Consider the following 14,342-nt stretch of genomic DNA (forward strand, 5'->3'; position numbering starts at 1 on the left):
TAAGAGAGAAAATAAATTACAGTAGGGAGAAGCACAAGAGGGTAGAGGGCCCTGCTCGAAAGAGCTTACATTCTTTAAGGGAGGGGAACACATACAGGAGTGACAGAGTGACACAGATGGGGTAGGCGGGGAGGAAGGAAGATGTAGCAGCAAGTTAGGACGAGAGCTGGAAGGCTTTAATAAAGTAGGGGTTCTTGAGAGCCCGTTTGAAGGATTGCAGAGAGGTGCAGAGTCTGATGGGGAGAGGGAGGGAGTTCCAAAGGTGAGGAACAGCACGAGCAAAATCTTGGAGGCGGGAGTGGGAGGAAGTAATCAATTGGCATGAAAGGCGGCGTGTATTAGTTGAGCAAAGAGGGCGGACAGAAGAGTTAAGAGTGAAGGGAGATGAGATCAGAGATGTAAATGGGAGAGGATTGGGTGAGGGCTTTGTAAGTGAGTGTGAGAGCCTTGAATTGGGTTCTGAAAGGGAATGGGAGCCAGTGGAGGGCTTGTAGGAGAGGGGAAGCAGATGTAGAGCGTTTGGAGAGGAAGATGAGCCGAGCAGCACCATTGAGCACAGACTGGAGAGGAGAGAGATGGGATTTGGAGAGGCCAGCTAGGAGGAGGTTACAGTAGTCCAATCTGATGTTTGAAAATTCTTAATCCTCTTGGGATAATTTTCTCATCCAAATATTTTTGGAGTGAAACGCTATCCCACCAATTTCTCATTTCACCTTGTAGAAGATCCTCTAATTGGTTATCAATACCAATTGAAGGCTGTACAAGTGGTAAAAAGCATGCTTGTATTATAAAACAAGGATACCGAACTGATTTGTTTCAGTGAACGGACATATTATAACTGTAGAAGGAAACAAAGAAACTAACTGTTTCATGGGGCCTGTAATCTCCATTCGAATAATTAGACACTTTATATCTAATTTTAAGCTACTATGATTCTACTGTGTATGAATATGAAACTTCTATATTCTGATATGTATTGTTTCTAGATCATATTTTAATAATTTGCATGTGTTACTCAACCATTAAATGGTATTTTCTAAAGAAATCACGCCTCCTGTTTATTAATAGAGCGCAAACAGATTATTTTATATTGATTACATAATATCAATATCAGGCGCAGTAATCAACTAATACCTTCCCCACATCTGTCCCCCCCCCCCCAATCATGTTAGAGTTATGAGCTGTATGTGTATAATTCTGCCCTCCCAGTCATGTTAGAGTTATAAACTGTACATGTATAATTCTGCTCCCCCCTCCCGAGAGTCTGTACACTGCTCCTCTCTCATGCTCCGTCTCTGCTCCATGTTACAGGAATTATGACGGACCCAGAAGTGGTGACTGAAGTTCCTGCAGTGCTGAAGCGCCTGGCAAAGTATGTGGTACGTGGCTTCTACGGTCTGGAGCATGCGCTGGCGCTGGACATCCTCATCCGCAACCCCTGTGTGAAGGAGGAAGACATGTTGGAGCTCCTGAGGTTTGACCGCAAGCAGCTTCGGGCCGTGCTCAACACGTTGAAGGGAGACAAGTTCATTAAATGCCGGATGCGGGTGGAGACGGCCACGGATGGAAAGACCACCAGGCACAACTACTACTTCATCAACTATAAACTGCTGGTCAATGTGGTGAAGTACAAGCTGGACCACATGAGGAGGAGGATTGAGACGGACGAGAGGGACTCCACCAACCGGGCATCCTTCAAGTGTCCCAACTGCTTCAGCACCTTCACCGACTTGGAGGCCAACCAGCTGTTTGATCCCATGACAGGTAAGGTGCCAGGTAGGGGTCATTCTCCTATCAAGGAAGCTGAGGAGAATCAGCATTATCCTATCCCAAATATACCCCTATTCTCCCACACTTCTCCCGTCAGAAGGGAAATGGGAATCAGTGAAATCTAAGTGTTTCCGTGACTCAGTGACTGGTTAATGGCAATATAACCTGCTATACACAAACATTATACTGGAAAAAAACTATTGATGGATGTAGAAAATGAATAGTAGGTGGGAGAATAGAGCCACATTCTCAGGGGCTGCTGTTTAATTGCACGCGTTTCGTTCTGCATCTTCATCGGGGTAAAATATCGAAACGCGTAGGGTGCCTTCGTTAAGACTGTTTGTGTCCTCTAATTCCAGAAGGTGAAAAGCATTCTCGTGTCCCAAGATGTTTTTTCGCTTAAATGTTGCCATTTCGTAGTCAGTTGTATTTTCATGGGAGGGACGTTCCAGGTCATTTCCTATCATAAATCGCAATAAATGTTTATTGTAAAGGTTAGGGGCAGGAGTAATACTGTGATAAATGAGCCACAAGCGTCTGAATTTATTACACGGAGTCCCTGGGGGCACCTATTAACCAAACATTCGGCTAGGTCGGGGGAATTTGTCGCAGCTAGGGAGATACACCGCTTACAAATTGGTGGTAAAATGGATATGGCGTGTGAAAGCGATACGGCCAGCGCAGGTTCTGTCTCCTTTTCCCAGCTCACTAATCTGATATATATACAGTCAGGTGCATAAATATTGGGGCATTGACAGAATTGTCATATTTTGGCCTCTATTCACCACCACAATGGCTTTGAAATGAAACAAACAAGATGTGATTTACCTGCAGACTTTCAGATTTAATTTGAGGGTTTAAAGAGATGACTCTGGTGGTGTGTGAGGAGGTAGTGTTCCTTCTAGGTCTGGTGCGGGGCAGGGCACCGTGTTGTCAAAAAAGGACAGTCACCAAAAAGGGAGCGTTTTTCTTAAAATGCGCCCCCTTTTCATCACTCTTGGGGGCGTGCCTAGTACTTACCGCCATGCTGAGCTGCCCACAAGCTCTCCCCTCACTGGCATCTCTGCATTACTATTATGTAGGATGAGAATCTCATTGGCTGGTCCTTGCCGTGTGCTGGGGCATTCTGTGTTTTTCTGATAAGACTGAGCCTGGCGTAATCCTGGCTTTAAAAGTTGGATGATCAAAGCTACATATACTGAGATAAAATATATATATCTCTATCTCTCTATCCATCCATATGCAGCGGTACTTGTGTGTGTGTGTGTGTGTTTGTGTGCGCGCGCGCGTGTGTGTGTATATGTGGCTGATTAAAGGACTTTTATCACATATATTATCACAAACTCCTGAGTGCCGCCTAGTTTGGTATCATATATATATATATATATATATATATATATATATATATATATATAAAAGTAGTACTTGGGGCAGCACTCCACGGACTTTACAGCAACACAAAGAACGTGCAAAGAACCATCACCATGGTGACAAATAAAAACAAAAGAAGAACAACAACCTATACACAGTCAATGAAGCTTCAGCTTACCAAACATCGTAACATGGACAGTACATCCATCGTAACATGGACAGTACATCCATCGTAACATGGACAGTACATCCATCGTAACATGGACAGTACATCCATCGTAACATGGACAGTACATCCATCGTAACATGGACAGTACATCCATCGTAACATGGACAGTACATCCATCGTAACATGGACAGTACATCCATCGTAACATGGACAGTACATCCATCGTAACATGGACAGTACATCCATCGTAACATGGACAGTACATCCATCGTAACATGGACAGTACATCCATCGTAACATGGACAGTACATCCATCGTAACATGGACAGTACATCCATCGTAACATGGACAGTACATCCATCGTAACATGGACAGTACATCCATCGTAACATGGACAGTACATCCATCGTAACATGGACAGTACATCCATCGTAACATGGACAGTACATCCATCGTAACATGGACAGTACATCCATCGTAACATGGACAGTACATCCATCGTAACATGGACAGTACATCCATCGTAACATGGACAGTACATCCATCGTAACATGGACAGTACATCCAAACATATGCCTAGCAAATGTTATGGCAATAAATTGCATAATGCCTATAGTGGTTAACGATATCATATATAATAACATATGGACAAACTTACAGGGACATGTGTATACCCAAGATGTTTAAAAAATTTTTTGCTCAGTACTGAATTAATTTAGCGATATCAACCTACGCTAGGTAATAGAGGTTATTTTTAAACTAAACATCTAAAGGGACTAGGGATGCAGCATTACCTCACACTCCCCCTGGATATTCTATTGGTATAGCATAAAGCAACTTACATAGTGGCGACTGCAACATTTAAGAGTCAGTAGGAACTAATCCTACTGGTCTTTGTAATGAGAGGTGGAAACCAGTCCCACATAACATAACCAGTCCTACTATATTGGGAATGTTGCATGTTTGTAGCCCAATTATATTGTATGTTTTTATATTATGTGGGACTGGTAATATCGTTTACCACTATAGGCATTATGCAATTTATTGCCATAACATTTGCTAGGCATATGTTTGGATGTACTGTCCATGTTACGATGGATGTACTGTCCATGTTACGATGGATGTACTGTCCATGTTACGATGGATGTACTGTCCATGTTACGATGGATGTACTGTCCATGTTACGATGGATGTACTGTCCATGTTACGATGGATGTACTGTCCATGTTACGATGGATGTACTGTCCATGTTACGATGGATGTACTGTCCATGTTACGATGGATGTACTGTCCATGTTACGATGGATGTACTGTCCATGTTACGATGGATGTACTGTCCATGTTACGATGGATGTACTGTCCATGTTACGATGGATGTACTGTCCATGTTACGATGGATGTACTGTCCATGTTACGATGGATGTACTGTCCATGTTACGATGGATGTACTGTCCATGTTACGATGGATGTACTGTCCATGTTACGATGGATGTACTGTCCATGTTACGATGGATGTACTGTCCATGTTACGATGGATGTACTGTCCATGTTACGATGGATGTACTGTCCATGTTACGATGGATGTACTGTCCATGTTACGATGGATGTACTGTCCATGTTACGATGGATGTACTGTCCATGTTACGATGGATGTACTGTCCATGTTACGATGGATGTACTGTCCATGTTACGATGGATGTACTGTCCATGTTACGATGGATGTACTGTCCATGTTACGATGGATGTACTGTCCATGTTACGATGGATGTACTGTCCATGTTACGATGGATGTACTGTCCATGTTACGATGGATGTACTGTCCATGTTACGATGGATGTACTGTCCATGTTACGATGGATGTACTGTCCATGTTACGATGGATGTACTGTCCATGTTACGATGGATGTACTGTCCATGTTACGATGGATGTACTGTCCATGTTACGATGGATGTACTGTCCATGTTACGATGGATGTACTGTCCATGTTACGATGGATGTACTGTCCATGTTACGATGGATGTACTGTCCATGTTACGATGGATGTACTGTCCATGTTACGATGTTTGGTAAGCTGATGCTTCATTGACTGTGTATAGGTTGTTGTTCTTCTTTTGTTTTTATTTGTCACCATGGTGATGGTTCTTTGCACGTTCTTGCTGTGCAGCGTGCGGTCACCTGACCCGACGGACGACGTGTGACGTCATGGCGCATGACCCCGGAGGGGAAGGATGCCCGCCCGCTTGCAGTCACATTCAGGGGTGATCACAACTATTTAAGGTGAGTGAATTTTGTATATTGCTGGCTTGACGAAAGATTTTCAATAAATCTGAAACGTTGCTTAAAGTTTGTGTTGCTGTAAAGTCCGTGGAGTGCTGCCCCAAGTACTACTTTGTTGAATTTGTGACCTGCCTCTGCCTGTCATAACGGAGCTTGCATCCCGGCTGCTGTACCTTCTGTTAGGAGTTCCTGTCCACGTGTTATATATATATACACACACACAATAATTGCAATCATTTCCTCCTGTAGTCTGTATAAACAGAAGGTAAAAAAAGCAATCTGCAAGTATTAAGAGTATTAACTCTCCCCCCACTATATGAAGCTGAATCTCCCCCCACTGATAGGGAGACAAATAGCAAATGCTGCAGTCATTTGAGCTTCTGTGACATCTATCACAAAAAAAATATATATATATATATATATCACAAATAGTCCTGCACACTCAATCATCAAATATCAACATTGGGGTGCTTCCAAGGACCCCAAGGTCCCAAACAATAGACGTGGATTTCCTGGAAGGAAGGATGCACTCGCCATTCAATATATCGTTTGAAACTTTATTCATCACACGGCTTGATCAGAAGAATATCGTTATGGTCGACGTTTCGGTACACATCTGGACCTTTCTCAAGACCTCAATACAATCATATGACAGAAATGTTGTGTTCAGACAACGATGTTATACATCTGTGGAGAATAAGAAAAAACCCAAATAACCTGTCTATCAGGCTCCTGTAAAACCCAAGTGATACAGAATATATCTGTGTATAAATATCAAAATCTGGACTAACACCGCACCAAAGTGCAATAATTATCTGTAGAGCTGCCAATTAGCCTGTTCTCCCGGCATGCAGACTAACAAATGATGTTACAATACCTTTAATAACTTCCAGCGACGGTATGGTTAAATGGTCAAAAGCAGAGACCTCTCATGTTGTGCAAAGAAGTATTAGGTCCAAGCATAGACCATAGGACCTAAAAAATGCAGCATAATGGTAATCCTGTATACAGCCAACTGACCTGCATAATGTAAACATCAGACAGTATGCGCAAAAGCGTATCCCAAGATACATGTATGTGCATATCGCGTGCTGTCACCGGCCATACACCGCCGCGGGTACAAGCATGTACCCTTGTGGATGTGAAACCTCCTACTCCGTCGTGGCTAAGAAGCCGTCCGACCGGAAGTGATCATCACCTGTCTGACTTTCGCGTGTCAGGATGACACGCACGCCTCGTCTAAGCGGCTAATACTGGCGACCATGTGACTTCTCAGTCACATGGTCAGAAGGATAACGGAGCACACAGATTAAAGGTTACAGGAGCCTGATATGACTGACAGTATATCAATACAGTAAATATAAAAGACTGCATGAACAATAATATTTAAAAAACATAAAGACACTGTTACAGACACTAAATGAATGTTTTAAAGGATAACTTGTACAGCATTACTAATGAATCTGTTTGCCAGTATATATGAGTTAGGGAACTCAAATTTTAGTGAAACATAACATGTGATTAAGGAGGTCAGTATGGTTTACTACCAACCAAATATAAGGAATAGAACTACAGGAACACTCCTAAAGGATTATACTCATTGAGCCCTCGAGGCATCATTGTGTCAAGTTTGTGTATCCGAAAACTTTCTCTTCTTTTGAGGCTCAAAAGCCGATCATGCCCAACATCCGAGGGGATCCAATCAATTAATTTGCAACGTAAGGAGTAAAGCAGATCGCATTTCCCATAACTGTAATGGGAAATGTGATCCGACCAGAGTTACTAAAAATAAATGTGAAAAAAATATCGGGGGAAGCCCTGTGATAATAACGTTACCTGGAGGTGGCGTTATCCAGGGTCTCCCCCGGTTACCGGCCTCCTGCCCTGCTCTAACGGGGAGAGCAGAGCCGGGATTCGGTCCCTGTAATCAGCTGTGTGGTCTAAACAGACCGCAAGCTGATTACTGTAAAAAAAAAAAATTGCTTACCTGACTCCAGGGACCGGTGATCGGGCCTCCGGTGATGACTCCCCTCCAGTCAGCTGGTCTCCCACAGTGCACTGCTGCCCGGTCATCAGGTGATCGGGCCCCAGTTCTGTATGGGAGATCACCTGAGGCCTGGAGCATGCAGGTAAGTGTAAGTAAGGGAGAGGGGGGTCGCGGGGGGGGGGAGGGGGGTCCGCGATCGCGGGGGTGGGGCTTAGCGCCGAAGGGGGGTAGCTGCGGCAATCGGTCGGCGCATGCGCGGGCACTTAATCACGGTATTTTTTGCGAAAATACCGTGATAAGGCCCCGAAGGGGATTAGCAGGGACAGAGCTTTATCGCAAGCTCTGTCCCTGTAAGGGATTTGTAGTAAATCCCTGTGATATTGCCGGAATTTGCAATGCGAATTCACTCGGTGATATCACACTACAATCTGCATTACCAATGCGGATTGTAGTAAATAGAGCCCAAAGTGTCACAGTGATCTCATTTATTGTGTACTGTACAGAAAGAAATAGGTTTCCTGCAGAGTGCGAGAGTGGCCAGCAGGGGGAGCTCTCCCCTATGAAGTGACTGGTACTATGCAGCGGCTGTCGGTGATGTAGCCAGCCCCCCCCCCCCTTCCCCCCTGGGATCCATTCATCCATCAGATGAGCCTCATTAGGTGCATGCGGCTGCTGTTACTTCCAGCCAGCGCACGTTGTACAGTGATACCCTTTCCCTGCCAGGGAAGGCTCTGGTGGTCTGTAAGGCACCCCCCCCCCCCCATTGTGTTTCCTCGTGTATCAGGCCTGTTCTCTGCCACCGTTATGGTGTATAATGGAGATTACTTTGGGAGACACCACTAGAGTGTGAGCCCTGAAGCAATTTTCCTTTAGACTCTGCGCTGTGTCTGTTATCTGTACACTGTCAGACAGCCGCCGCTGAGCCTCCATTATATGTACATCTTATCTCTATTTCCTCAGTTACATTCCCGGCTGCCACCTCCGGTTTTATTTATTTATTTTAGTACTTTTATTTTCTTGTGAGCTGATTGAGGGACATGCTGGGATCTGTAGTTCAGCAACAGGGTGGCTTGCTCCAGTCTCCCCAGTCTGAGGCACTGTGCGTAGTGTTGCAGGCAGATAGATATATATAGATATATACAAATATATATACATTCAATCCTGCCATAAATAAGGTCCTTGTTAGGACCAAAACTTCATCTTATTTATGGACGATCATATTTGATTATATGAATTATACTTCAACTTTGTGAAAGACTAGTGAATGCCCCCCTGCTCTGTATATATATATATTATACTGTGTGTGTGTGTGTATGTATATGTATATATTTAATATACTGTGTACGTGTATATGTATATAGACATACAGTAGTGTGTATGTGTATATATATGTATGTGTGTGTATATATATATATATATATATATATATATATATATATATATAATTTGTTGTCCTGTTAGAATGTTTATCTTTGTTATTCAGACAACACGTGTAAGCCTGCCGCACAGCCGGGCGCATGACATGGCGATGACATCATAGTTTGGGCACGGCGCGTCGGTGACGAGCGCTGCTCAGGGTTACAGGAGGCCTGCCATCTTCTGTTCATTCCCCCTGATCCGTTCCCCGGGTAGGGGCTGCGATCTGCCCATCTTCTCAGGGTGACCTTCACGCGCTGCAGGACAGATGCATTCGCTGGATGCTCAGCACAGTAGACTGGTTACAAATCCCAGATGGACACAGATAAATGTCAGATTATTTCCCAGCTCTGTCAGACCACACTGACACTTCCTGTCCTACAAGATCTGCGGTAACCCCCCCCCCCCCCAGCCATTATATTACAGATACATGTCCCCTTTACTAATGCAATGATTCCTAAATTGCAGGGGTAGGTGAAAGCCGCACCTTCTCCAGTCCTGATCCCCCCCCCCCCTAATCGTCTGCTAATCCCCAGACAGGGGGCCACAGCTTGCTGCATTCTTACCTATAATGTTATATACAGTGGGGGACCTGCTTCACCCATAATACATGGTGGTATAAAGACACTTATGATCACATTGAGCCTGCAGCCCGCGTTGCATTGGCGCTAGAGCTAGCTTGTCAGCGTTATTTGGGAGCTGGGCCGGTCCGGGTGACCTTGGAGCAGACAGGTTAACCCTTTCCCGGCCAGAGATGCTTCAAGCTCTGTGTCCGCTGCTAGTTTGGCCTCAGGCGTCCAAGCAGTGATTGATCCTTGCAGGGGCCTCGGAGCAGAGTACAGTCGGGAGGGGCCCCGCAGTCCTGGCTGGCAATTATTTCCATTCAAGTGCATTGTGTGCGCTCTCTCTTCCTGACCGCAAGCTGTGTTAGAGCCCGGCGAGTCCCTGGGGCCCCCCCGACTGCTGAGAATCCTTTACATCGCCTGCTGTATACTTACAGCCTCTATTTACTCATATGTACTTAGCTCAGTGGTTGTCCATCACAGGTGCCCGCTGTGAGTGCATGTGCCAATCTGTGGTTGTCCGCAGGGCCATCTATGTGCCCGGGCACCAGGTGTAGCCAGCCTTTTCTCAGGGGAACACGGGGTTCTATAATATATCACTAGAAGCTCATATTCCCCTACCAGGCACAATAGTACATAGCCAGGTGTTATATCGCTCCCATCGTGACCTGTGACGCTAGGTACCACTTTTAAAGTTGGGATTTGGACTGTCATTTTTTATTAGTATTTATTTTAAAAAAAAATTCCGTTTATGGATGTATGGCGTATGCTGACATTGCGATCGTATACGCCATCCCGAGAACGCCCGCGCTGCGGGCTGATGGGCGAGAATCTGCTGCTACAGCGGGAGATAGGAGTAATGAAGTTGGATGATGTCCATATTAGTGAGCAATGGCAGCCGGGAGCCCCCGGGATGTGTCTGCACAGCGCTGTGCGCACAGATAACGGGCTCTCTGGCACGCCGAGCTGGCGATTAGCCGTCTGAGGGATTGCTTTGGGTTATATAATGGAATGAGCATGCCCTCATTCACTGCGCTGTCTCTGTATGGTGGAGTGCAAGCTCTTCTGGTCTGTGATGAAGATGTTAGGAATGGAGGGGATATTATTAAGGCTCTGTGTTTGTCATATACAGTAATCTCTGTATTGAATTCCCAGCCGTATACCCCGGCACTCGGTCCCTACCGTCGCCCCGTCCCACGCACTGCGGAAATGTCTCCTGGATTGGCCCAGAAATTTCTGTATAGAAGAAAATCCCTCGCGCGTGGCGAGAACGAGAGGGGGTCCTGGGTCTACGTGACATTCAGCCTTTCCAGCCTCATGACATAGCTTGCTGCACAGGAATGACAGGCTGCAGGTAGTGATACCTTCTAGTGGGACAATATGATAATTGTTCAGTGATCCGTGTCTGGTAAAGAGGATTCGACCTAGACTATGACAAATCTCCTGATAGTTGCTTTATTATTTAGCTATAATCCAACCATTATATGACCATATACGTTTTTATTTTCACGCTCTGACACTTGATCTCCCCTTGTTAAAGGATAAAGCATGGGATAATCTATACAGAGCTTTCTTTGCACTCGGGTGACCTCTGCGCGATACAGGGGGCACACTGGTGGCATCTGCACAATGGGGTGAGGGAGTGGACTCTGGTAACATCTGCTTGATTGAGGGGGTGGAACCTGGTGTGAGTGCGGTATAGTACAGTGTGTGTGTGTGTGTGTGCGGTATAGTACAGTGTGTGTGTGAGTGCGGTATAGTACAGTGTGTGTGTGCGGTATAGTACAGTGTGTGTGTGTGCGGTATAGTACAGTATGTGTGAGTGCGGTATAGTACAGTGTGTGTGTGTGCGCGGTATAGTACAGTGTGTGTGTGTGTGCGGTATAGTACAGTGTGTGTGTGTGTGCGGTATAGTACAGTGTGTGTGTGTGTGCGGTATAGTACAGTGTGTGTGTGCGGTATAGTACAGTGTGTGTGTGTGCGGTATAGTACAGTATGTGTGAGTGCGGTATAGTACAGTGTGTGTGTGTGTGCGCGGTATAGTACAGTGTGTGTGTGCGGTATAGTAGTGTGTGTGAGTGCGGTCTAGTACAGTGTGTGTGTGTGCGGTATAGTACAGTGTGTGTGTGTGTGTGCGCGGTATAGTACAGTGTGTGTGTGAGTGCGGTATAGTACAGTGTGTGCGTGTGCGGTCTAGTACAGTGTGTGTGTGTGCGGTCTAGTACAGTGTGTGTGTGTGTGCGGTCTAGTACAGTGTGTGTGTGTGTGCGGTCTAGTACAGTGTGTGTGTGTGTGTGCGGTCTAGTACAGTGTGTGTGTGTGTGCGGTCTAGTACAGTGTGTGTGTGTGTGCGGTCTAGTACAGTGTGTGTGTGTGTGTGCGGTCTAGTACAGTGTGTGTGTGTGTGTGCGGTCTAGTACAGTGTGTGTGTGTGTGCGGTCTAGTACAGTGTGTGTGTGTGTGTGCGGTCTAGTACAGTGTGTGTGTGTGTGTGTGCGGTCTAGTACAGTGTGTGTGTGTGTGTGCGGTCTAGTACAGTGTGTGTGTGTGTGTGCGGTCTAGTACAGTGTGTGTGTGTGTGCGGTCTAGTACAGTGTGTGTGTGTGTGCGGTCTAGTACAGTGTGTGTGTGTGTGCGGTCTAGTACAGTGTGTGTGTGTGTGCGGTCTAGTACAGTGTGTGTGTGTGTGCGGTCTAGTACAGTGTGTGTGTGTGTGCGGTCTAGTACAGTGTGTGTGTGTGTGCGGTCTAGTACAGTGTGTGTGTGTGTGCGGTCTAGTACAGTGTGTGTGTGTGTGCGGTCTAGTACAGTGTGTGTGTGTGTGCGGTCTAGTACAGTGTGTGTGTGTGTGCGGTCTAGTACAGTGTGTGTGTGTGTGCGGTCTAGTACAGTGTGTGTGTGTGTGCGGTCTAGTACAGTGTGTGTGTGTGTGCGGTCTAGTACAGTGTGTGTGTGTGTGCGGTCTAGTACAGTGTGTGTGTGTGTGCGGTCTAGTACAGTGTGTGTGTGTGTGCGGTCTAGTACAGTGTGTGTGTGTGTGCGGTCTAGTACAGTGTGTGTGTGTGTGCGGTCTAGTACAGTGTGTGTGTGTGTGCGGTCTAGTACAGTGTGTGTGTGTGTGCGGTCTAGTACAGTGTGTGTGTGTGTGCGGTCTAGTACAGTGTGTGTGTGTGTGCGGTCTAGTACAGTGTGTGTGTGTGTGCGGTCTAGTACAGTGTGTGTGTGTGTGCGGTCTAGTACAGTGTGTGTGTGTGTGCGGTCTAGTACAGTGTGTGTGTGTGTGCGGTCTAGTACAGTGTGTGTGTGTGTGCGGTCTAGTACAGTGTGTGTGTGTGTGCGGTCTAGTACAGTGTGTGTGCGGTCTAGTACAGTGTGTGTGCGGTCTAGTACAGTGTGTGTGTGTGTGCGGTCTAGTACAGTGTGTGTGTGTGTGCGGTCTAGTACAGTGTGTGTGTGTGTGCGGTCTAGTACAGTGTGTGTGTGTGTGCGGTCTAGTACAGTGTGTGTGTGTGTGCGGTCTAGTACAGTGTGTGTGTGTGTGCGGTCTAGTACAGTGTGTGTGTGTGTGCGGTCTAGTACAGTGTGTGTGTGTGTGCGGTCTAGTACAGTGTGTGTGTGTGTGCGGTCTAGTACAGTGTGTGTGTGTGTGCGGTCTAGTACAGTGTGTGTGTGTGTGCGGTCTAGTACAGTGTGTGTGTGTGTGCGGTCTAGTACAGTGTGTGTGTGTGTGCGGTCTAGTACAGTGTGTGTGTGTGTGCGGTCTAGTACAGTGTGTGTGTGTGTGCGGTCTAGTACAGTGTGTGTGTGTGTGCGGTCTAGTACAGTGTGTGTGTGTGTGCGGTCTAGTACAGTGTGTGTGTGTGTGCGGTCTAGTACAGTGTGTGTGTGTGTGCGGTCTAGTACAGTGTGTGTGTGTGTGTGTGCGGTCTAGTACAGTGTGTGTGTGTGTGTGTGCGGTCTAGTACAGTGTGTGTGTGTGTGTGTGCGGTCTAGTACAGTGTGTGTGTGTGTGTGTGCGGTCTAGTACAGTGTGTGTGTGTGTGTGTGCGGTCTAGTACAGTGTGTGTGTGTGTGTGCGGTCTAGTACAGTGTGTGTGTGTGTGTGCGGTCTAGTACAGTGTGTGTGTGTGTGCGGTCTAGTACAGTGTGTGTGTGTGTGCGGTCTAGTACAGTGTGTGTGTGTGTGCGGTCTAGTACAGTGTGTGTGTGTGTGTGTGCGGTCTAGTACAGTGTGTGTGTGTGTGTGCGGTCTAGTACAGTGTGTGTGTGTGTGTGCGGTCTAGTACAGTGTGTGTGTGTGTGTGCGGTCTAGTACAGTGTGTGTGTGTGTGTGCGGTCTAGTACAGTGTGTGTGTGTGTGTGCGGTCTAGTACAGTGTGTGTGTGTGTGTGCGGTCTAGTACAGTGTGTGTGTGTGTGTGCGGTCTAGTACAGTGTGTGTGTGTGTGTGCGGTCTAGTACAGTGTGTGTGTGTGTGTGCGGTCTAGTACAGTGTGTGTGTGTGTGTGCGGTCTAGTACAGTGTGTGTGTGTGTGTGCGGTCTAGTACAGTGTGTGTGTGTGTGTGCGGTCTAGTACAGTGTGTGTGTGTGTGTGCGGTCTAGTACAGTGTGTGTGTGTGTGTGCGGTCTAGTACAGTGTGTGTGTGTGTGTGCGGTCTAGTACAGTGTGTGTGTGTGTGTGCGGTCTAGTACAGTGTGTGTGTGTGTGTGCGGTCTAGTACAGTGTGTGTGTGTGTGTGCGGTCTAGTACAGTGTGTGTGTGTGTGTGCGGTCTAGTACAGTGTGTGT

The 14,342-nt window shown here is 46.4% G+C and overlaps 1 protein-coding gene across 3 annotated transcripts in view; it reads left to right on the forward strand.

The window, feature by feature from the left end:
* The window catches only part of GTF2E1 (general transcription factor IIE subunit 1), a 50,045-nt gene that overhangs the window by 21,118 nt on the left and 14,585 nt on the right, over nt 1-14,342 (forward strand). For all 3 annotated transcript variants that reach the window (XM_088455880.1, XM_088455881.1, XM_088455882.1), the window contains exon 2: nt 1,312-1,764. In XM_088455880.1, the coding sequence (XP_088312006.1) occupies nt 1,317-1,764 (448 nt within the window). In that variant the 5' untranslated portion in view covers nt 1,312-1,316. The remainder of the gene's footprint in view (nt 1-1,311; nt 1,765-14,342) is intronic.

Source organism: Taudactylus pleione, unplaced genomic scaffold (genome assembly GCF_031769625.1).
Source record: "Taudactylus pleione unplaced genomic scaffold, aTauple2 ptg000677l, whole genome shotgun sequence".
NCBI classification, from domain to species: Eukaryota; Metazoa; Chordata; class Amphibia; order Anura; family Myobatrachidae; genus Taudactylus; species Taudactylus pleione.